General features: G+C 38.8%; 1 protein-coding gene across 1 annotated transcript in view; it reads left to right on the top strand.

Annotated features, from left to right (window-relative positions):
* EFCAB7 (EF-hand calcium binding domain 7) overlaps positions 1-21826 on the top strand; it is a gene marked incomplete at both ends in the record, with an annotated part of 31734 nt that overhangs the window by 9544 nt on the left and 364 nt on the right. Inside the window, 11 exons of the mRNA XM_079536128.1 lie at positions 3713-3924; positions 5256-5342; positions 6173-6368; positions 7366-7484; positions 11833-11974; positions 13480-13589; positions 14572-14729; positions 14933-15066; positions 17105-17253; positions 19082-19291; positions 21227-21334. Coding sequence (XP_079392254.1) covers positions 3713-3924; positions 5256-5342; positions 6173-6368; positions 7366-7484; positions 11833-11974; positions 13480-13589; positions 14572-14729; positions 14933-15066; positions 17105-17253; positions 19082-19291; positions 21227-21334 — 1625 coding nt within the window. The remainder of the gene's footprint in view (positions 1-3712; positions 3925-5255; positions 5343-6172; positions 6369-7365; positions 7485-11832; positions 11975-13479; positions 13590-14571; positions 14730-14932; positions 15067-17104; positions 17254-19081; positions 19292-21226; positions 21335-21826) is intronic.

Raw genomic sequence — 21826 nt, 5'->3', positions numbered from 1 at the left:
TACATTCTTTCCTGTCCCTGACAGATGACTCAGTGAGTTGGTACAGTTCATTTCTAGTTGACAATTGCCACTATAATCACAGAAAATCACCATGATAACTGGCATTAATTGGCACAGAGGTTGGCAGATTCACGTGAGAGGTTTTGTCAGTATTACCACCCTTACTGATAGCCTCATCAATTCTAATCTACTTTATCTGAGTAATATGTGAAAATGCCACCTTTCTGGTACCAAATTTATAAATGGTCTATTTCAGCCATTGGTGTTTTCTAAGGATTCTTACTTTTATTGAAACTGTTAGTTTATTAAACAGTTTCTATAAACTGTATATGTAGTGTCTGTGTACAAGTGGTATTGCTGTCAGCATTACCACAGGGGGAAAAGAAATCTGAATGTTTCAGTTGTGCTGAATAAAGGTGAGAGTAGATAGATAAGGGAAGCTCTGGAAACTACCAAATTTGTTTTGAAAATCTATGGCATTTCCATGCTCCTTGCATGGAATCATTAAGCATAATTACGTAACCTGACCTGAGAAATGACAGCTGTGTGTTGGACATCATCTTAATGACAGAGTAAGATAAGGGATAAATAATAATATGTTTCCGTTGTGAAATAGGTTTTGCTTCCTCATATAAAATTTCTCAAGCAAATATCGTATCAGCTGTGCCATCTGTTGGATTTGGATTGCTGTGGGCTGTATCTTACTATTCTTCTTCTTGTTTTTCTTTTGTTATGCCATGAGAAGGACTATTTGTGGTTGTCTGCAGTAGCATGGGGTTGTGTTAGGGCTGAAACACACTTCCTGGGTTCTCTATTTTCTACCTGGAGATTTGTGGTTATGTGAAAATCACGGCTGGCTTCATTTGGAAGAAATGCTTTGCTCACATTGCTGACAAAGAAAGTATGAGAACATAAACCTTCAGTTAGATGAAAAGAACCCAAATGTGTAACTTTAAAAGCCATGGTTTTTATTTTGACGGGTTTCAAGATACAGCTCATAATACACTTGGGACTGTTGATACTACAGGTTGTTCTCTGAAGCTCTCCTAACAGATTATCATGGTAGCAAGCAGTTTGTGTGTTGTGGTGTTTGTGTTGGTGTACAATTGTTTGCAATGAAAAAAACCCCAGCAAACAACTAAAGGACAAAAAGGCTTAAGGATGGTGGCGCAGTGCCCTCGATTCCCTTACCATGTGCTCAGCACCCAGACTTTGACTCCAGAGTACACCACGTCCAGAACTGAGCAGCAGAGTTGTGGTCTCTGTAAACAGCGGGCATGGTGGTGATGGGTTGATGGTTGGACTGGCTGACCTTTGTGGTCTTTTCCAACCTTAGTGATTCTGTGAGTAAAAATCCATGCAGTATTATCAAATCATTTACTTAGGGCAGAAGTCTAGTGACCGCTTTTCTTTTTTCCTGCACACGTGAGGAAATGTTTGTCACTAATTGCTGCATTGTCCATGGCTAAAATGCAGTAGGTATCTGCCTCTAAAGCCATCAGCACAAAAGCTCGGTGTGTGTCTCTGATGCAATGATTTTTATTTTTTTTTTCATTTCTGGTAGCTTCTTTCCTTATGTTGATACACAAAATTCTGTGCATTAGCAAACACGTTCTTTCTGCATATGACTTAGCATTATCTGGGCTTTCTGGGCTGTAATAAAGTACTTTTATAACGCCCTAATGATAGTTTTGGATGGTCTGGATTTTAAAATAGGAGCAGTGTGAACAAGTGTCATCTCTTTTATATGTGGTTTGGCTTTCATCTCAATCCATACCCGCTGCTGTGTGCTTACCAGGTGTTTGGGCATTTCGGTTTCAAGGTCAGCTCAGGAAGGGCAAACAGTAGATCAGGCTCCCACTCCTCAGAGATGTAAGAACCTGCTTCTTTTATAATGTGAGAGTACTGAGAGTTACTGTAGTCCTGTGTTGCAATTTCAATAAATCCTGGCACTTATCAGGTGAGCGCGCTCCATTTGAAGCAGCTGTGGCTGCATGATGTTTGAATAATAATCTGAACTGCAATGTTCACGTAGAGATTGGCCCTGCAAAATGTTACTTTGCATACTGTATTATGTGTGATGCAATATTGCATACTGCAGGATTAATTGGTGTGTTGAGCAGAATGGCTCTGTAAAGAAGGATGAATAAATACGAGCTGGATGATCTTTTAGGTCTTTTCCAACCTTGGTGATTCTATGAAACTCGAGAGGTGTAGTGAATAGCAAGCACTGCTATCTCAGGTTGTATAGGATGTAGTGTTGCCATATGTTTGAAGGATACTCAGTTAAATATGAGTTAATGCTGCACTGCACTGATCTTCCAGGGAGCTCTGCTACCACGGAACCAAACACAGAGTGAGTAACCACCTTTCCTTGTCTGACCTTGTACTGGAATCCAACAATAGCTGCGTGCCCAACTTTAGCCTGGGTAAAGATGTAAGCTTTGCTATGTTCTCCTGACTGCTTGGAGAGGTCAGGGCAGAAACCTTTATTTAGTCCTTGGCTTTCAGTCTGACATTAACAACAAAGGTGTCTGGTTTTGTTTGTTTGTTTTTACGGTGACACTGTTGCCTACTGAACATTGTAGCAATGCTTCCACTTCATTGCAGGGGTGCTGCTGAACTGTTCTCAGCTGGTGCAGACTTGGTCATCAGGCAGCTGGCTGAAAGTCTAAGTGCCAGCCTCGATAAATGTCAGCTCTTTTATGTTTTCCTAAAACACTTTTATTGTATGGGAAGATTCAAAAGCGTATCTCCAGTTTCAGGTAGGCTGTGTTTGATTGTAGTCCAACGTCATACCTGCTCCACACTGGGAACTGATAAAAGGCTGTTTTCAGGAAGGGCTTTTGGGAGGCAGGCTAGCTCTAGCTAATGCATTTTGAAGAATACCAAATGTAGGAGCAGTGTCATTTTCACTTTCCATTTAAAATTCACGTTGCATAATATGAATTGGTAAGTTCAAATGTATGGATGTGAGTTAAAAGATTGTTTAAGATAAATCTGCACAAGATTCTTGGCAAAGTGAGTGGGAAAACTCAGAAGAAACAGCTTTCACTCTGCAAGCTTTCACAAGATAATAAGTTCTTGATATTAAAGCAGAGGATACAGACAGTTGTACACCTGTCACTTAAGGAGGCTGTCTTTGAAGTCGTGGGTATTTTGCTTCACTAAGGTTTTGACTCTGCTGATTTTATTTAAGGAAATCATCCCACTGACCTTAAGAGAACAGTAGCAATGAGTAAGCAGTAAGTGAAAGCTGTGGGTCAAAGCTTTTAGCCAAAAATAAAACAAACCGAACAACAAAACTTTGTATTTCTTTTCAGTTGTAACAGTATTGCACTCTGGCTTCTTCTCAGCAGTGTGGCACTGTCAGCTCTGTGCTGGATCATGGTTTGTGAGTGCAGAAGAATGCAGGCCTAGAAACAGAAACTGCTCCTTTCATGATCCCTTATCTGCCCCTCAGGCTGCTCCGACCTGTCTGGTAGGAAGCACAGAATTCCAGGCTGGGGAAGGTCACAGTCAGCCTCTATCAGCAGAATGCAGGATTGAGACTATAAACAAAACTGTCTTGTACAGCTGGTTTTCCTTTGAATTGATGAGTCTTGAAAATATATGTTAAAAAAAAATCAGAAGATGGGAAGTGGTTAAAGGACGTTTTGAGACAACTCCTTTACTGGCAGCTGGAATATGGGCTTAATGTTTTATTGTTCAGTTCTTCAACAGGCTGGAAGAAACCCATCTCAGAAGACAGTTAATAAATACTGGACTTCACAAACAACCACGCTGAATTTTGATGATTTTTGTACTATTTTAAAAGAAGAAACACCATCTGCAAAAACTGAATTGCTTGAAGCATTTGGGAAAATAGACACAGATAACACTGGTTATATTTTACATGATGAACTTTATCAACTTCTGACAACAGTAAGTGTCAGTAGGAACTTAATCATCCTTTCTTAGCCTTTAATAGAGATTTTGGGAATTAGTGCAAGTATTCTGAACGTGTAAGCATGTATTCCTGATCAAAACAATTAATAACTGATTCATGGTGGTTGTTTTTATTTTGTTGTTGTTGTCAGAAGTGAGTATAACACAAGTTCCAGAAGATGTGGAGAAGAGTAAATTGGAAAAGAAGGAAGAAATAATTCATACAATATATTTGTTGTGCTTGACCCAATTAACAATAATTATTTGTTAACTTCCATCGTGGTGGCAGAACATTCAATCCTCACTCAACACGAACAGAAAAACGTAGTTGCAATGGCAAGAAAGCATTCTTTATGTGGTAGAAAACAGAAGTGACAGATGTTGAGCGCTCCTGTAGCTGTGCCATAAATATCTATATGTCCTGAAATGTGACATTAAGGCAGTGCATTGCTTTGTACAAACCCAGGCTGAAAAACTCACTGGACACACCTGCAGAAGCAACTGGAGCTGCTCAAAATGGGGAGGATCAGGATTTGATTTGGAGCAATGCGATACCAGGACCGTATGTCCGCATCACGTGCTTACCAGCAGTGAAGTTCACATTAGATTTTGGTCCTGATTGACACCATGCATCTATAGCTAAAAAGTGACCTGAAGTAGATTTCTGTATGGGAGCTGTGTGTTGCTGTGTCATGGTAACAGCCCCATCCATCTGTGTAGAGGAAATTGCTGGAGGACCTTGAGGAGGGCTTGCTTTCTTCCTGACAGATACAATTCATGCCTCTGTGGCAAGTGGGCCACTCAAAATAGTGATGCAGCTTCAAACGTGGTTCCAAAAGGAGAGAAACTGCTTTGAATTCACACTGATTCCAAATATAAACAGGTGCAAGGCAAATTCATATGTGAAATAAGCCTTCTAGTGAATTAAACTGCAGATATGGACTCATCTACTGTAAGTGTAAGAGGGTAGCTTATGAGTGAAAAAGGCTATTAAGAAGCTAGAACTTGTTTGTTAGCATGCTGTATTATAAGTGAGAATGACTGGCAACAGGAATTGGGCAGTGTATGGAAGATCCATGATTAATTGAATTGTCATTCACAGGGGCTTTCCAGGAGGCAGCACAAAATTGTATAAACTGATGCAGTTCATCTGTTCAGTGTTCAGTAATGTTGCAGGGACATATTTTTTATAATGTTGATCTCTACTTTGGTGAGTCAAACAATTTAAGGGTATTAAAATAATCTTTCTTTGTGTTTTAGTAAACATGTGATGTAGGTGGTCAGTATTCTTGATTAGGAACTAAAATTAAGTTGGCTTTTCATTGCAGGAAGGTGAAAAAATGACTTTGGATGAAGTGAACGCAGTAACTAAATTACCTGATTTTAACTGCAATGGCAAACTGGATTACAAGAAGGTAAGGCAAACATGTTCTCGATTATGGCAGTAATGGTATTGCTAAAGGCAGCATGTACTGCTTCTGTGTGTTGGTCCACTGGTGACCTCACTTCAGCCCACCAGCTGCCCACATCCTGAAACATGGTATGTATTCTGCTATGTCTTTCTGTTTCCCTCATTTTATCTCACAGTGTTCTGCCCTTGCAGTTATCTGCTGCAAGTGAACCTGACATTGTAGGCACAGCCTAACAGTAAGCATGAAGCCTACAACACGTGTGAGGATGAGATGGCAGGATAAAGATGGCAATTGACAGCAAACAGCTAACCTGTGAGAGCTGCTGTGTCTGACATTTCATAATTCTTTATGTGGGGGACATTATTTTGTATATGGAGCACCTCGTTTTGAAGATGCAGCATCTTATCAGTTATTCTGACGACTGAGCAATGGCTAAGCTTTGAACTGAATAAACAGCCCACAAAGATTTGCACATAAATATAATATCACAGAGGAAAAGCAGCTCCCTATTAAAATCCTACCTAAAAATAATGTCAAAAGAAAAATAGATCATCTCCTGGGCTGAGAAGTTCTTGGGCTGGAATGTTTTCTTTCTGTATTTCCACCTCCTTGTTGAATCACAGCTCTGTTTTGCTGTCTTTCTTGAGTAGTCACTCTGATTTAAAGAAATTAAAATGAGTATTGTGAGTAAATATAGTGAGAAAGAATGCTTTACATCTGTGCTTCGATTACTAATGTTACACTTCTAATTTTTAAAACTGTGAGAAAGGATGTTTTTGCTTACGGCATTATCACAGAATCATAGAATCATCATTAGTTTCCTTTGTCTCAAGTTTTGTGACTTATATGTGGCGACCAGTGAGCAGTGCTGCAGGACTGCTCTAGAGAAACTGGAGGCCGATGATCGATTGAGGCATCGGCAGTTTGGAAGTGAAGCTGAAGCTTCCCCTGCAGGGCTCACAGTGGCAGTATCAAAACCATCACTGAAAATCTCGAGGAAAGCTGACCACAAACCAGCACCAACCAAAGGTATTTATTTTTCATATTGGCAGCGTTAGTTTTTTTCAGAGATCACGTTCAGACTTAATGAGCAATTGAGCACTGTTTAATTTTTCACAAATAAGCGAGGCTGCATTTATTCATTCCCACTGTGACAGTTGCCTCAGTGTGTCAGTAGAATATCTGACCCGTGTTTAAATGGACTGGGGCTGAATCTGTTATCTGAAGCTGGCAAATTCTTAAAGGTGAATTTGGTTGACTCTCACATGATTCTCACAGTCCAGAGAGAAGACAGAAAAGGAATGCTGTGATATTGCAACAGCAAATTAATTATTTCCTTCCCACATCAGAGGTGAAACCTTAAGCAGCTGTCAATAAGCAGTGTGTTTCAGTTGTTGAGGCCACTTTTCAGGAGGAACATCACACTCATTGGTTGTGCTTGAAGTTACAAAAACTTTCCCTGACAGGAGGAAGTCTGATAGCTAATGGATTCCAGAAGTACCATATATGAAATATTTATTTATGTGTGAAATGTGTGCTGTTTAAGTTACTTCAGTTCTAAGAAATGCTGAAGAAGAGCAAAGCTAACAAAAGAACCATGAGGGGTGAATGTGTGTAGCTAAAGCATCAACTGTAGTAGCTCTCAGGTAAGGAATCAGGAAGTAAAGGCCTGTGAGTAATTTTCTTGGGCAGCTGTGGATTAGAAGCAGGTTCAACTTCTCCACTTCGGGCAGATTTACTGTGATTCCAAGGGAAGTTGAATCCCGTGGTAACAATTTCTTCTCCTTCAGGCAGATTTAGAGTCCAAGGTTCTGCCATCTGTATGCCTGTTCACCTGGGATGCACAGTCAGGAAAGTAAAGATGTTTGGCCAGTGACTGATTGTGTTAAATTATTTTAAGCCAGCTTATCAGATAGAGGATCTTGTTTTCCACTGTTAATCTTTGTGCATCCGTAAAGGTTTTACGAGAAGTATCGCTAGAAGTAGGATAAATAATGTCATTGTATCTGAATATCTGCGTTCATAGGCGATAGCAGAACTCCTTCAAGACCAGCTCAAAGCTGCAGAGCATCCAGTTCTTCCACCATCAGCGTGTGTGCCAGTAGCAACAGAAGCACAAACCTAATTGAGCCCAACACGATGAAGGTATCATGTAAGCTGAAGTTATGCTGTTTTCCTCTAGACAGATATGGTATTGCATTTTAAACAAGAAAGTGTTTTTCTCTGATTTTTAGCTTATGTTTTATTAATAGTTTGTCAGGGGCAGCTGTAAACTATCAGAAGGTTTCCTGATATTATTATTAACAGTTTCATGTACTGTTGGTTTTGCTGACATCCAGTTATTGAAAATAATTTTTCAGGTGTGAAGGTTTAATAGAACAAAGTGTGTTTTTTTATAAATGAAGCCACTGCTGGAGAAAACGTTTAATGACTTTTTGAGAAATTTAAAATTGCATAATTTATTAGGTTGCTGAGGACTTTAAATGCTTAAGTAGTCTGAAAGATTGTGTATCATAAAGCTTTATTTGAAAGGTAATTGGAAATAAATAACAGATCTCTGAGCATATTCTGTTTGTTGGGCATTAATTTGTAAATATATACTGTAGACTGAAAATATTGATTTTCAGTTAGATTAATATGTTCTATCAGTATTTTCTTTTAAATCAATCACTCATTCAATATAAATTCCTGTGGGAGAAAGACAACAAAGTCACTTTGCTAAGTCAATATTTGTAGAGTGTTAATATTGATCTTTTTCCTTTGTTTTCCCTTTCTAGACTGAACCTTTACTAGTTTTCTTTCAACAGAAAATAATAGCTGTAGAAATATAAAACATTAACTGGAAACTGCTAGGATACATTAAAAATGTGCACCTCGAGACCTCTGTATAAAAGGAAAAAAATGGTTATGGCCACATAGTATAACTGCTGCTAGAAAACTGAACTGATTGTTCTCATGAGTTACATTTTTGTTTCAAATAACAACTCTGTATTTGTTATTGAACTCTGAAGTCCTTTATATCTTTGACACTGCTCTACAGTGACATTTGTTCTATATTAAAATTTAAAAACATTGTCTCTAAGGAATTTTTTGCAGTCTTGTTTTGGTATCTGGACCTCCATGCAATTTAACCTGCAATTTCACCTTGTTCAAACGTGATATGTAGTGCACGAAACCATTGTGTGTTTTCCCAGTTTGGATCCTTCTTTCTTTGTATGAGCTGGTAAGAGCTGACTAAAAAAAAAAAGAGCTGCAGATATTGAATACTAGCAATAAGCATCATGTGAGAATTACAACTATCAGTAAACATGAGCAAGTGTAAATTGTGCTACTAAATTTGTTAGCCCTAACTATTAAGGACCCAATACAAGCTCTGTCAAAGTCAGTGAACGTGTACATAGTGAGTCACTGAGCTGTGGATTGGAATCAGGTGCTCAAAAATTCAGTACTTTTATCTTAAGTGCAGAAAATACATTTATTCTGCATATCAGATAACGGTGGCTCTAGAAATATAAAGCATTAACTGGAAACTGCTAAGATGCATTGAAGATGTGCACCTTGAGAATACTGTATAAAGGGAAAAAATGTATAATGGGGAAAACAAAAGAGACTGGAGGCATAGCATCCTTTCAGGCAGATTGTATCCACTTTGCGTGGCACTTGGCTTGCCTTCTTCTTAGCACCCGTGTTTTGCTGCTGTGTGTTTAAGAAATTATTAGACATATATATATTTTGTCTGCAGTTAACCTGTCTTGTTGGGCTATAACAAATTAGTGCCATCATGAGGTTGGATGAAGCAGATTTCACTTTTTTGACAGAAGGATGCAGTGGAAGTCAAACCAACTGACCTGTTGGGCTTCTTGTGTAGCTGGCTGCCGTATAACTGATACACAGCTGATGGAGATTGCACATTTTGGCAAAGTATTCTTGTCAGTATTAATCAAGTTTTCAAAAGTCAACAAAATAGATAAAGCAATGTTCTGTTCCAGAATCTCTCAGCTGTGGGTAGCAATGTTGTCCCTGCTGAAAAGTCTCAACTTCTCGTTCACTCTGCTGAAGTCAATGGAAGACATGTATGCACAGTGCACAGCAAAGGAAATGCCTGAGGAAAGCCTTGATCTTGAAAGAACAGCAGAGTACAGTAGTTCTGTTGGAAGGGGACCTTCAAAGACTATCCTGTCCAGCATCTTCTGGGCTGACCAAAAGTTAAAGGTTATCACTTAAATGCCTCTTGAATGCTGACAGGTGTGGAGCATCAGCCGCCTCCCTAGGATTCCTGTTCCAGTGTTTGACCATCCTTGTGAAATTTCTGCCCCGCTCGTATACCAATGCAGCTTGGTGCCATTGAACTAGCAAGAATTTTTGTGCTTATTCATCAGGTTTTGCACAAGACAAAGCAGTCTTGTGTTCTTTAATTCTTTAATTGGAGGAAAAACTCCTTTTGCAAACATTGCTTTTTAGTTGTAGTTGTGCATCGGTGCACAGACAGTTTCAATAATGACTTACATTGTAATGGCAATTATTTATACATTATTTGGACAGTGACCAGCAGTGACAGCAGTGGAACTCCCTAATGTTTCCAGCACAAGCATTTCTCCCTGTTTTAGCTACTATTTGATAACCCCGTGCTTTTATATTTCACATCCCCTGTTTTGCACTGAAGCTGCATATTAAAGTCAAAACAGAAGATCACCTTTTAGCTGCGTTAGTTTCCATTCCTGTTTGTGGTCTGACAAGGATAGAGAATGTAGCACCACCTTCTGCTCACTGCAGGAATAACAGTTCAGTATTCCTAAAGCACTGTCAAGCTTTTGCTTCCCGTTTCTCCCATCTTAATCTGAGTGGCACTTCTTGAGGTATTTTCCCTGCTGCTTTGGCTAGTGTTCTCTTGTAACAATGTCTGTCCAAATGCAGAACTGCAAAAAAAATGTAGTCATCCATCTGAAATAACAGCCAGGAATATGGAAGATAAGCAGGGCAAAGCTGCTTGCTTGGGACTGTGAGCTGATGATATTGAAGACTGCTGCCGCAGTGAGGAAGGGGAAATAGGAAGTGCTAGAATAATTTTTGTATATGAAAACTGTTAGAGTATCTTTCTGAACAGCTAGAGCACATTTGGATGGCTGCTTGAACACTGTATTGTACACTTGGCTTTTTGACTTTGAGCTGCTTGGATTGGGTTTTTTTCTAAGCATTTTATAAGGTACAAAGCTTAGAGACTATGGAAACTAACAAGTTACCTCAATTGTGTCAAGTTATAAGGAAAGATCTCAATTCGTTGCATGTTCATTTGGACAGGAATAAGCTCTTAAATTGATGAGTCCCTGAGAAATTTCTATTCCTACAGAATTTAGGGTTGTGAACAGAAAACTTAAATTTAGGATCAGAGCTGCATGCATTCCTAACTGTGTTAGCAACCTGGGTACAGTTCACTAGGAAAGTCCAGTTCTTGTCTGACACCTTCTGATCACTGACTGTAAAGCGTCATCAAATGAGCATGAGGGGATTGTGATGAGAACTGATTCTTTAAGAGGTGTGAAATGAAACCTGGGATTCTGATGAAGGCTGTTTGGCCTTCAGTGGAGCAAGGAGTCAGTCTGTTTACTGGATGTTGCATGCAGACCTCTGCTTTCATCAGTTCATTTCTGAAATCAATGCTAGTTTACGTCTTGCACTGAATATTCTGCATAGTTACAGCCACTTGTATAGAGCTGTCTGTTGAGATTACACTGAAAGATTCCTTCTGCTAGGCTATGCTCAGAAACTTGATCTTCTATTGCTAGGAAAGTAACTAGAAATAATGGATTTAATCAAGATCAAGGGAGTGAAATCGAGAATGTCCTCCTTTCCTTATGGCATACAACATGGCTACAATAGCTTTATTTCTCTTTAGCTAAATGGTTTTAGAAATTGAAATTTGGGGTCTGCTATTGGGGAAAAAAAAATAGCTTTGAATCGTGTAGCAGTTTCAACATCTCAGTAAAATCATGGCTTCTTACAGGAAGCTCTTCTCAAACACTGCTGTCTTCTGTTTGTGTCTTTCCAATGGCTTTGGCAGAAGACAAGAAGAAACACTTGATTTTACTACTACCTGTGCTTGTCATTTGAGCAAAGAACCGTAGGGTTTTTTGCTTGATTGTCCTTATAGAAGTAATGGAGCAAAATTCCAGCATCTCAGTGGTCAATCACACAGCTGAGAGTCTTCCATGAATTTGGTTTGGTTCTTCAAGAGAATTAACATTTCATTTTAACCATTTGAGAATTGGGGCGATCTGTGGAGCATTTTCACAAGTAAAGCCGTGTTACTGGCTTGTCTGCAGGAGTTGAAAGAGACTGAGGGAATTCATTAAAAAAGAAAAGAGAAGATTGATGCTACACCTTGGGGTATCTTTTATGCAGCATTCCTTAAATCATCAAATTAATGTATTTTACAGAATGAGCTTCTGGCTTAATCTTTTATTGAGGCAACATTCAATGTTTACTCGGTTTCCAGGAATGGCAATGTGCTCAATCCAAAGGATGCTTCTACCTAGAGGAGGATGGTGAAATCGTTGCTCATAAGTACAGGCTGCATTTACCTCAGAGGTCTGCAGTGTGCATAACTATCAAGCCTTTACGCCTTCGTCAAACAGAAGGTAAAAATATTTGTATCTCTTCAGAGAATTTTCCTTTCTAAAGAATATATATATATTTTCCTCACTGATGCATCTGCCTCTTCTCTCCTGCAGTATTTAGTGATATTTTGCAAACATCATAGTACTGCAATATTTTTCTCTGTTGGCAAACTCCTATTAAAAATACAAATTACTTGTCATACCATTTTTTCTCCTTAGTTATTTCGTTCTCTGAGTGTGGGCAGTAAAATAACATCAAACTGTGTTGTCTTTCTTTTAGTAGTTGGCCAATGTCTTACATTCCTAGACTCCAGACACAAAATGTATTTACACACTTAGTTCTAACTAAGCATTTTTAAGATGGGTTGGTAATTGAAATTGGCAATAAGCTTCACTGCAAATAATTAACTGAAATTAGTAATTCTCCAGTTCCAACCTGGCTGAAATGGGAACCTGACCAACAGACTTTTAATGGTAAATAAAAGGGATCTGAAGCTAAATGATTTGATGGTGTCTCAGTGTTCTGCTTATAGCTTTTGCTTTCTTTTTGCCGCGTGTCAGCTTCTTAAATTGTGCCGTTGAATTATTCTGCTGCAAGATTATTCAGGCGTTCCTTGCAACTAAAAGAGTAACAGTTTATGCACAAATTCTTCTTTTGCACATTATTGTCCCATGTATAGAAATATCTTGGTGTTTGGTTGTGAAGAGAAAGGCATAATACTGTTATGTAAGGGAAGCATTTCTCTTTTTTATTTCTACCTTTTTAGGAGATTCAGAATGTCTTCAAATTTCCTACAAACTTGTTTGCTCCTTGTTATCCTTAACTCCTAACTGCAGACAACTGAGTCCCTCCATTGCATGTGTTCTTTTGGTGTGGCCTATTTAACTTCAAGAACACTAAATTGCCCGTTGATTGACTGCTCTCAAGGACTGAGCAGATACAAGAAATCAAACTGATTCTAGTAGCATCCACTGAATATATTTAAGACCTTCACTGCAGTCATCCTGACCAGTGATGCCACATATGGGGATCTTGCTGTTCAAACCTTAAAATTTACTCATCTTTCAGAGTTACACATCCTTTGATATCTCTAGCTTTTGCATGTAACATAAGTTTCCAGTTAAGAAGAGTTTAACAATGTTTTATGGAATGTCAGAAGAGATTGTAAGCTTGATATTGCCCTTAATTGCAAACATATTTGTATAAAGAAAACTAATAAGAAATAATGTTCTACTACTTGTGGAAAACAATGCAGATAGCTTCCTTCACTATCAAAGTGTTTAATATCTGAATGATTAATAGCAACCATTATCTGTAAGACAATTACATTACTTGTAGCAGTTTTTCTGATTTGTCTAAATAGGAAGAAAATGTTGATAGCATATAATGGTTTCTTTTTTTTTATTTAATCTTACCTTAACAGAGACCAGTGCTATAAATGCAATGGAATTATTTACCTTGGGATTCAAAGAACAAACAATTTTGTGAAATTGTTAAGAATTTGAGGATTTTTTTATCTTTTTAGGAAAATCTTGTCACTGGTTGTCAGTGGATACGGTGTTGTATGTTCTGAAGGAAAATGAAACCACAGAAAATCTGCAGCTTGTCTGCTTTACTGACCAGCAAAACAGAGAGGTTAGATATTTCTGTTAAATTCCTAGATTGTTTTTTGTATCTTTAATGTACCTGTTTTTGCTACACGGGTGAGCTGTGTGTTTGGAAGGAATTCAGAGCTGTGCCTAATCAGACTAGAGGAGAGAAGCATTCTGTGCATGTTGCCTTCCCAAACGGGCAGAATTTATGCAAGGTGATGTAATGCCGTCTTCGATCTGACCTTTGGATGGGCTGAATTGCAAGCCACGTGGTTGGAAATTTAATGAAGTTCCTGAGAGGGCCGTATTCTCAAGTAGCAGGTTGGCAGGCATCTCCAGATTGCTGGCTCGCTGTACAGATACTCTGTGGAAACTAAGTTGCATTTCTGCATGCTCAAACCCCCAGTTCAGAATTATAACATTTGTTACAATTTCCTTTCATTTTCTTGCTTCTTGATACATGCATGATCTTAAACTTCATCGTTCACAGGATATTCTTGCGCTGTAGCAGAAAGAAGGGAAGAGGGATGGCAGGGTGCAGTGACTCTCCCCTTCCAAGCAACAGGGAAATCAGCTTGCTTCTTAAAACCTGCTACCTGTGACTTTTTACACAGGAAATTTTTGTTGCTAGTTTGAACAAACCTGATACAACAGGAGGGGAATGCAAAACCGGGTGGGTTTTTTAGCATAATTTTTCTGCTTGTGTATTAAAGCTTAAGATTTGAGGAGAGCTGAAAATCTGAAAGATGATGGATCTGCTATTAGAGGCTTCCAGTTGTTCTCCCCTCATCTCTGGTCCTGAATAATTTTTTTAACTTGTAGTGCAGTGCAGTTAGGAGTGGTTTTGGGGCCTTCACAAAGGCATCACGTGGCTTCTTCCAGGTTTGCATTTGTTTTAAGGAAAGAGACTAGCATTACCAGTGTTCTCAAGTAATTAATTAATTATGTATGATTGTTACTGCTAATGAAGGAAGGTATCATTTGACAAGTAACCTACAGGTTTGTCTGTCTTCCTTTAAGAGTAGATGTTTGGATGGAAAGGGGAGCTTCCATCAGGAGTGTACTGGCTACTCCCATTCACAACAGGCTGCAGGCTGAAAAAGGTAAAAACACCAATTACTGGAGAAGCAAAACTGGTGTATAGAGATGAAGATGGTGAACTGGCTCTTACCAAAGAGTTCCGGTGAGTCCTTGTCCCAGATAGGTGTGGTAACCAATACAAAAATATGCACTCCAAATAACATCTAGCTTTCTAATTGCTAAAATACAGCTGCATAGAATATTCTCAAGTACATTCTTTACTATATACCAACAATGTGTGTAATTACTGAAACAGCAGAGAAGATGAAAATGTTAGGAAACGGTTCTGCTTTTTTCATCTTTTAGAGCAGCTTTATTGGATATATTTGAAACAATTGATTTGGATGGAAATGGCCTTCTGAGTTTGGAGGAATACAATTTCTTTGAACTGAGAACTAGTGGTGAGACATGTGATGAGGAAGTGTGGGCTATATGTAAGGGTAAGTCTGTTGCTGTGCAAAATACAACTACTTAGGACTATAAATCTACTTGCAAACTGTGGTCTGTAGCACCCTACTATGTATATAGTTAAGGAGGACTGAGTATTTTGTAGCCTGTTCCAAGAACACACATGTGTATTAGTATCATGTTTTACTTTTTCAGTCTCCTGTCCCTCATTTTGCTTTCTTCTGGTTTCTGTTAAGAAAATTCTTCCTATTGCTAATTGCAAAGTTCTGTAGATTAAAACTGTTACAGCTGCCAAAAATACAGGTTTTCTAAGCACAGATCATATAGAGAATTGGGCTATAACAGATATTCATTGATTTAATCTCTTTTCTGCAACTTAAGCTGATACTGCTTTCATAGCTCATGAGGTGTTGAGAGGGGCATTTAATCAGCGTGTATAAGATGCTTTAAAGCAAGGGCATCTAGAGCTTATTATGCTTGCTTAGAAAAGTAGATACTAGAAAACAGCTGTTGCAACTATATGTTTTCTTCGGGTGTAAGCAGTTTTTTCATTAGAAATCTGTCTTTTAAAGGTTCATATATGGTGTGTCAGTCTGTCCATATTGTGCTAGATGAGAGCTGTGAGACTTTGAGGTCCTATAAGTCAGATGAGGAAGCTGATAGTTAATTTTCTTTCAGCTGTACTTTACTTTCTGTCTGCAGATTCATACCATCAATGTTAGTGGACATCCTGCAGCTTGCAGGAGCAATATTGGGCCACGGACATCAATTATGAGGAAAAAAGAAATTCTGTGGCATTGCTTTAACCCTGCACATATTTAGCTCCTAAGGGTAGAAAAATGTAACCACCAGTGGCTGTGTGCTGCTGTAGTAACACAGTGCATTAAATCAATGGTTTCAAAGCATTGGCAGTTTAACTGAAACTAATGGACAAACTGGAAATGTAGAAGGCGTAGTGTGTAAACTAGAAGTTTCTGTACAAAAAATAGTTCTGCAACCTGTGTCTGAAATGCCAGTATGGTATGCCATTAAATATCAGCCCATGCCATCTGTTAGATATAACTCCTTTGCAGGCTATGACACATTGATTAATTTAGGCCAAAAAATACTTAAGAGCTGGCAAGTCCTGCCAACTGTTTCTCCCCAAATCACTCAGATATATTGGAGTTTTTTCCTAAATTATGGAAAGATCATATAAAAATACTTCCCTATAAATCAATGTCTCTTTCGTCCCTTTCCGTGTTATTCCTCGCTTTATGACTTTGTCAGTGTTCTGTATCTGTGAACTGGTCTCAGTGCGAATAGGGGGAGTGTGTGTGATGTGTTTAAAAGAGGGAAGAAGAGAATATGGTGAATGTATTACCTGGTCGTTAATCAGTTGAAGGGTTCAGACGAATATTATAAATCTTGACACCCAAGTTACAGCCGCTTATTATAGCATCTGTACCCTTAGATAGATTTATTAAACTGGTAATCCCTTTTTAATAATATATAGTAAAGATTTAGCATTGTTATGAAGATGAGAAAACCATTTTTAAGAATCGCTGACACAAGGACATTTCAATTATGTGTTTGCTGACATTAGATTGGTCAATCTACCATATTCCATCAAAAGGAGGGTGCTAGGATTACTGGCGTTTTATTGCTTTTTAAGAACTAAGTAAATCACTCCTATATCAAGGACCTCAAGCACTAAGGATGCTGGCCCCATCAGACTTTCATTTCCCGTTCCTAATATACCCTATTCTGCAAATCTCAACTGCCACAGATACTGCTAACAAAAGACAAAAAAATCAATAGGAATTCTTTCTCTTTGGAAATCTCATCCTCTTCTGGGCTGTACAAAGGGTGCAGGGTTTCTTGGCATTATCTAAAATCCACAGTGCAGCCCTGCAGAAGGCTGGCATGAAGTCAAGGGCGTTCATTCCCAAAGCATGCTTAGAGAGCCTGAGGCTGCAAGATGGCTCAGTCTTGTAAATCTCATTAAGTACAGGTTTGGCTTTGGAAGGACAAAGGGCGTTTGCAGAGAGAACAGACGTTGTTGTAGTGTTACCTTGCATTTCTTTTCAGAGAATTTTGATATGAAGAAGAATGAACTAACAAGACAAGGATTTATGGATCTGAATCTCATGGAAGCCAATGACCGTGAAGGGGATCCTAGTGACCTTTGGGTCACTTTATTGTCACTGGGCTACAACAAAGCATTAGAAATGACAGAGGTATGATAGCCGTACAGCAAAGCAATTGCTTTATGTACAACTTGCTGCACGTGTTTAATTGCAGTGCTGTTTCTGTCCATCACAAACTGACTTTGGTGGATCAGTGCTCCAACCCAAACGCTGCTGATGCAGGGTTTACCTGATAATTTTCAGTCACTGTGGCATTCTGCTTCTTAGAATAAATGCCACGGTTGCAAGACAGGATTTATCTTTTGCCTTAGACAAGGCAGCATTTTGTGGGATAGCAGCAGTGGGAATCTTGGGTTATATCCTTTGAAAAAATTCACACACCTTGCTGGTAAGCAGTGATAAGAAGACAGTGGTAGTGATCTGTGACCTGCCAGCAAGCATACAAAACTCAGAACTTAGTCACCTTCCTGACCCAAGCTGCAGCAGAAGCCATCAGTCATGATATAAAAGTTACTGTAATGCAAACAAGTGATTACTGCTTACAGTAACGTAAAAACTAACACAAATGTCAGCTAGAGAATGGGGTGATGGGAATGGATTTCTGAAATATTAGAGTGTGCTATATCAGCTAGGGTAAGATAACTTCAACCCCACCCCAGATGTGACTCAGAGCTAATAATCTTCAGATGTGGCTGAATGGTGCCTTACACAACAGTGTCTGAATGGGTTCCATATAAAATTGGAGTGAAAGGGCTTTTGGGTGGCACACTGTTTGCTTAAAGGGCCAGGTGTTATTTCTCTGATTTAATTATGTGCTTACAGATTCTTTTAAAGCCCATATCAGCATTAGCATTAATAGTTCTTACTAAAGGAAAAAGGTATTTTGAATGAAGAGGGGAAAAAAAAGAAAAAAACGTTGAAGACATAAAATGTGCACATAATTTCATAATTTATCTTGTTGTTTTTTCCCTGATTTGTTTTTGTTTGTTTGTTTAGTCTATGATTTATTTAGCTTTAGTTAAAATAGCTTAGGACCATATGATTATACAGTCCCCATATAAAAATGTGTATGAAACATAAATGCAGACCCAAAAAATCCAGTATGGCAGAGAAATTTTGGTTGGCTCTCACTGAAAATCCTGAGGTTGTGGTGAATGATTTCTTGAGGAACAGCACTTTCTCCTTTTCCTACAAGTAGGCCTAGCGTAGCAACTACAAAAGTGTCTTTCTGCATTTATCCCATAAGAGGGAGCTATCCTCTAAGAAAGAAGATTTTTGGGGAGGTTTTATCACGTTCGAAGTCTCTTTGGGTACGTTGTGTCTTATATTAGCTATGGCTTTATGTCTGTAGTTCTTGCTTTCCAAAGGAAAATGTAGCTTTCTGAATGATTTAGTTCTTGATCTAACAGGGTATATGTACTAACTGGTGTCTGCAATTTAACCTCTTCCTGGTTTTTCAGTGATTTAGAGTGTGATATTTCAGGAGCGTTGAGCCTATCGAGTTCAAGGCAGAGCTGAAAAATCCTAGTGGATTCCTGTAGCCTTTTGAAAGACACCAAGGTGCTGTTACTTAGTGTAAGAAAAAGTAAGCAGGAAGTGAAATAAATTAGTACTTCATACTCATTCCTGTATGTTTTGCTATCCAAGAAAGAATTTATTATGTTGGAGAGGAAAGCACCAAACTGCCTATCCAGTGTATTGGAACTGGCATGAAGAACACTCTTTTGTCCTGGCCTTTCACTCTGTTCGTAAGATCACCACAGCTCTCAGGTTTTGAATTTTTAATACCTAGTGACGTACTTTCATTTGGATAATTTTACTTCAGAGCATACATGAAAATCCCTAGGAGCTATGGATGAAAATCTGAAGGAAAAAACCAAGGATAAATTGATGCTAAAACTCTTCTTCTCCACTGCAGGCATGCCCCTTTGTCATTGACATCTATGCAGAAAAATGCAAACCCAGAATTAAAGCCATATATCTAGAGGCAGGCAGCTGGCAACTCAACAGGGCTATCTGCAAGTCTGTTGTTAATAATGGAGATGCCAAAGTAATGGATGGCTGTGAAAACATAATTGTCTATACCTGTAGGACTGGCACGCGAATCACTTCTGTTATTGAAAATAAGGTATGGCAGGATACTTCTGTAAGGTACTTTGTTTTAATGTCTGTTATTACTGTTCTTTTCCTTGCATGCTTCAGTTTGGGGAATTACATTTTCTGTTAACTTGCCGGTCTTACTGGTCTACTTTGCTACTAATCGGCGTGAACAAACATAAATCCAGGTAAAACTTGTTGGTGAGATGCAGATTTTTAACCTTTTTGCATAGATCTCCATGAATATTCTGGTAATTCTCTTTCATTTATAACAGGAACATAAATACTGTGCAGTAATATGCTAAACTTAAGATGCTTGAAGTCTTAGAAGCTCATAACAAGAGTGTATTTTTAAATGGGCAAACATGCAAAAGGGGATGGATTGGTGGACTAATATTAGGACTGAATGCAGAGGTTCTTTGGAGCCACAGGTTTAGAAATGCACTTCGCCCTTTAGGTGGGTATACTGGAGTTATTTATATGTTTAGGGGTATGTCGGAGAAGGAGACAAGACCTGTGCTGAGGCAACTGGCTGGTGAAAATCACTGACCATTGCCATTTATACCATTTGGGTTTCAGGGTTTCATATGTAGCTTTGCTCTGCATTGAGCAGTTACACTTCCCTGAAAATCTCATTAGAGAATTTGTTGGCTGGAAACTTTGCACTGTAAATGTCTGGAAAGAAGTAATGAAAGGGCAATTTTATGCCTTCTTTTAAGCTTCCCACAGTGCAAGCAGTCTGGTTGTATCTTCAGTTACTGTGTTGATGATTTCAATGGAAATAATTCTTTGTTATTTCTGTAATTAAATTATTCTAGTTCTTGAAGGATTCTGGTTTTGTTTTGCACATGCGTTTCATCAGTGGGTAGAGAAAGGTGTCTGTCTTGTAACCATCCCCAGTCAGGGTGCGAGCTGAAAGATGAAAAGACCTCACAGGCAGAGCCTCAGTCTTCTCAGAGAATAAGTAGAAACGAGTCTGTTGCCTCCTCATTTGTGTGACAAAAGCAATCGTTGATGAAGCATTTCCTGTCATCCAAAGTGCAGGCTTGGTCTAGGATGCCCTCTCTGCTCGGTGAATTTCTCTTACCTTCTTCCTGTTGCTTTAAGTATCTTCCTGTAGAGATCATTCTCATGGCCAAGTAGAAGAGAGGATTTCACCGAAGTGAGATGGGCGATCACAATAATAATAAGATTAGCACTGGATCGTCTTTACATTTCTGCAGCCAAGAATGACCATATTTACACTCTGTGGCCCACAGATCCTTCCTACTGTGTGCACCAAAGATAGGCTGAAAGGACTGGCAAAAAGAGCTGATAGGAGCTTCTTGTGTGGCATGAGGCTGATTGCTTGAATCAGCTGTGTTTCTGTTCCATTTCTCAATACAGAGGGATTGTTGGACAGCATTGTCTAAGAACCAAATTTCCTGGGCTCTCTGTTGAGTGGATGGCAGAGTATAGTAGTACGCCCTTAGATCCTGAGTCTGAATATTGCTTGAGGTAAATCTGTGGTCAAAGAATTTTCCAGTACCTCAATTCTCAGTTTTACATATTGGATCCTTGGAAGCATCTGCACACCTTTAGTAAGAGGTCTGTTGAGTGATTGTACTTAAATGAATTCTGCCCGATGTTTTAAAAAATCTCTATGAAGATGAGCTGCTTTTCTCAAGGGAATGCTTGGAAGAAACCATGAGCAGAAGAAGACTGTGACAAGGCACATCTTGATGAGTGTCCCTTGCAAACTGCTGTGTGTGCTGTATCTGTGACTTGTGGCAGCCCAAGTGAGGAACTCTGGTGATATCTGAAAGAAAACAAAACATGAAAAGTGCTCCTGACACGGGGCATTTAACTTCAGAGTCTAACTTAATAGCATAGCTGAGGAAATAGGAGGAAGGTGTAGTTCTTACATAAAGAGCAGCTGCTTTACCACTAAGACTAATGGGCTCTTTCATGTTTTTTTTACTTGCAGTCTGATAACAAAGTGATTGTTCATGTCAACAATGAGCAGAGTAAGAACTGCCTAAGTAATAGAGGCCTTGCTGTTTTTGCTGTGGAAGTGGCACCAAAATCTATGATGGTAAGAATTTATTGTTTAGCTATCTAAAATCTAAGTGAAAAGCAAAAATCATTTGACAACTGTACTGTTTCCTTTTGCAAGTCTTTTATCATGATAACAAGCATGTGGATAATGAAGAGGTCTGTCTTCATCACCAGTACAGATCAGATATCATTTTATTGCTATTCCAAAGCTGAACACATGCTTGATATAACCATGTTCTGCAGTGCAGATTGATGTGAAATTATATTGCGTTTAGTTTGTCATACGTGTGCTCCCAGATTTTGGATGCTGGTGCCTCTTTCAGTTGTCCATTCAATACATGTATCACTTTGTCATGTTTTTAATACTCTATTTCTGTTTTTTAATTATTATTATTGCTTAAATTTTAATCAGATCTATAGATTGTCTTGAGAAACAGACCGAGCCAGGCTTGTGTAAGAGAACTAGATGAGCATTGTGGTTCCTTTCAACCCAGGCCATTCTATGGTTCTATGAAACAGATACAGCCCA

Source organism: Tetrao urogallus (genome assembly GCF_951394365.1).
Source record: "Tetrao urogallus genome assembly, chromosome: 5".
NCBI classification, from domain to species: domain Eukaryota; kingdom Metazoa; phylum Chordata; class Aves; order Galliformes; family Phasianidae; genus Tetrao; species Tetrao urogallus.
This window is presented reverse-complemented; position numbering and strand designations above follow the sequence as displayed.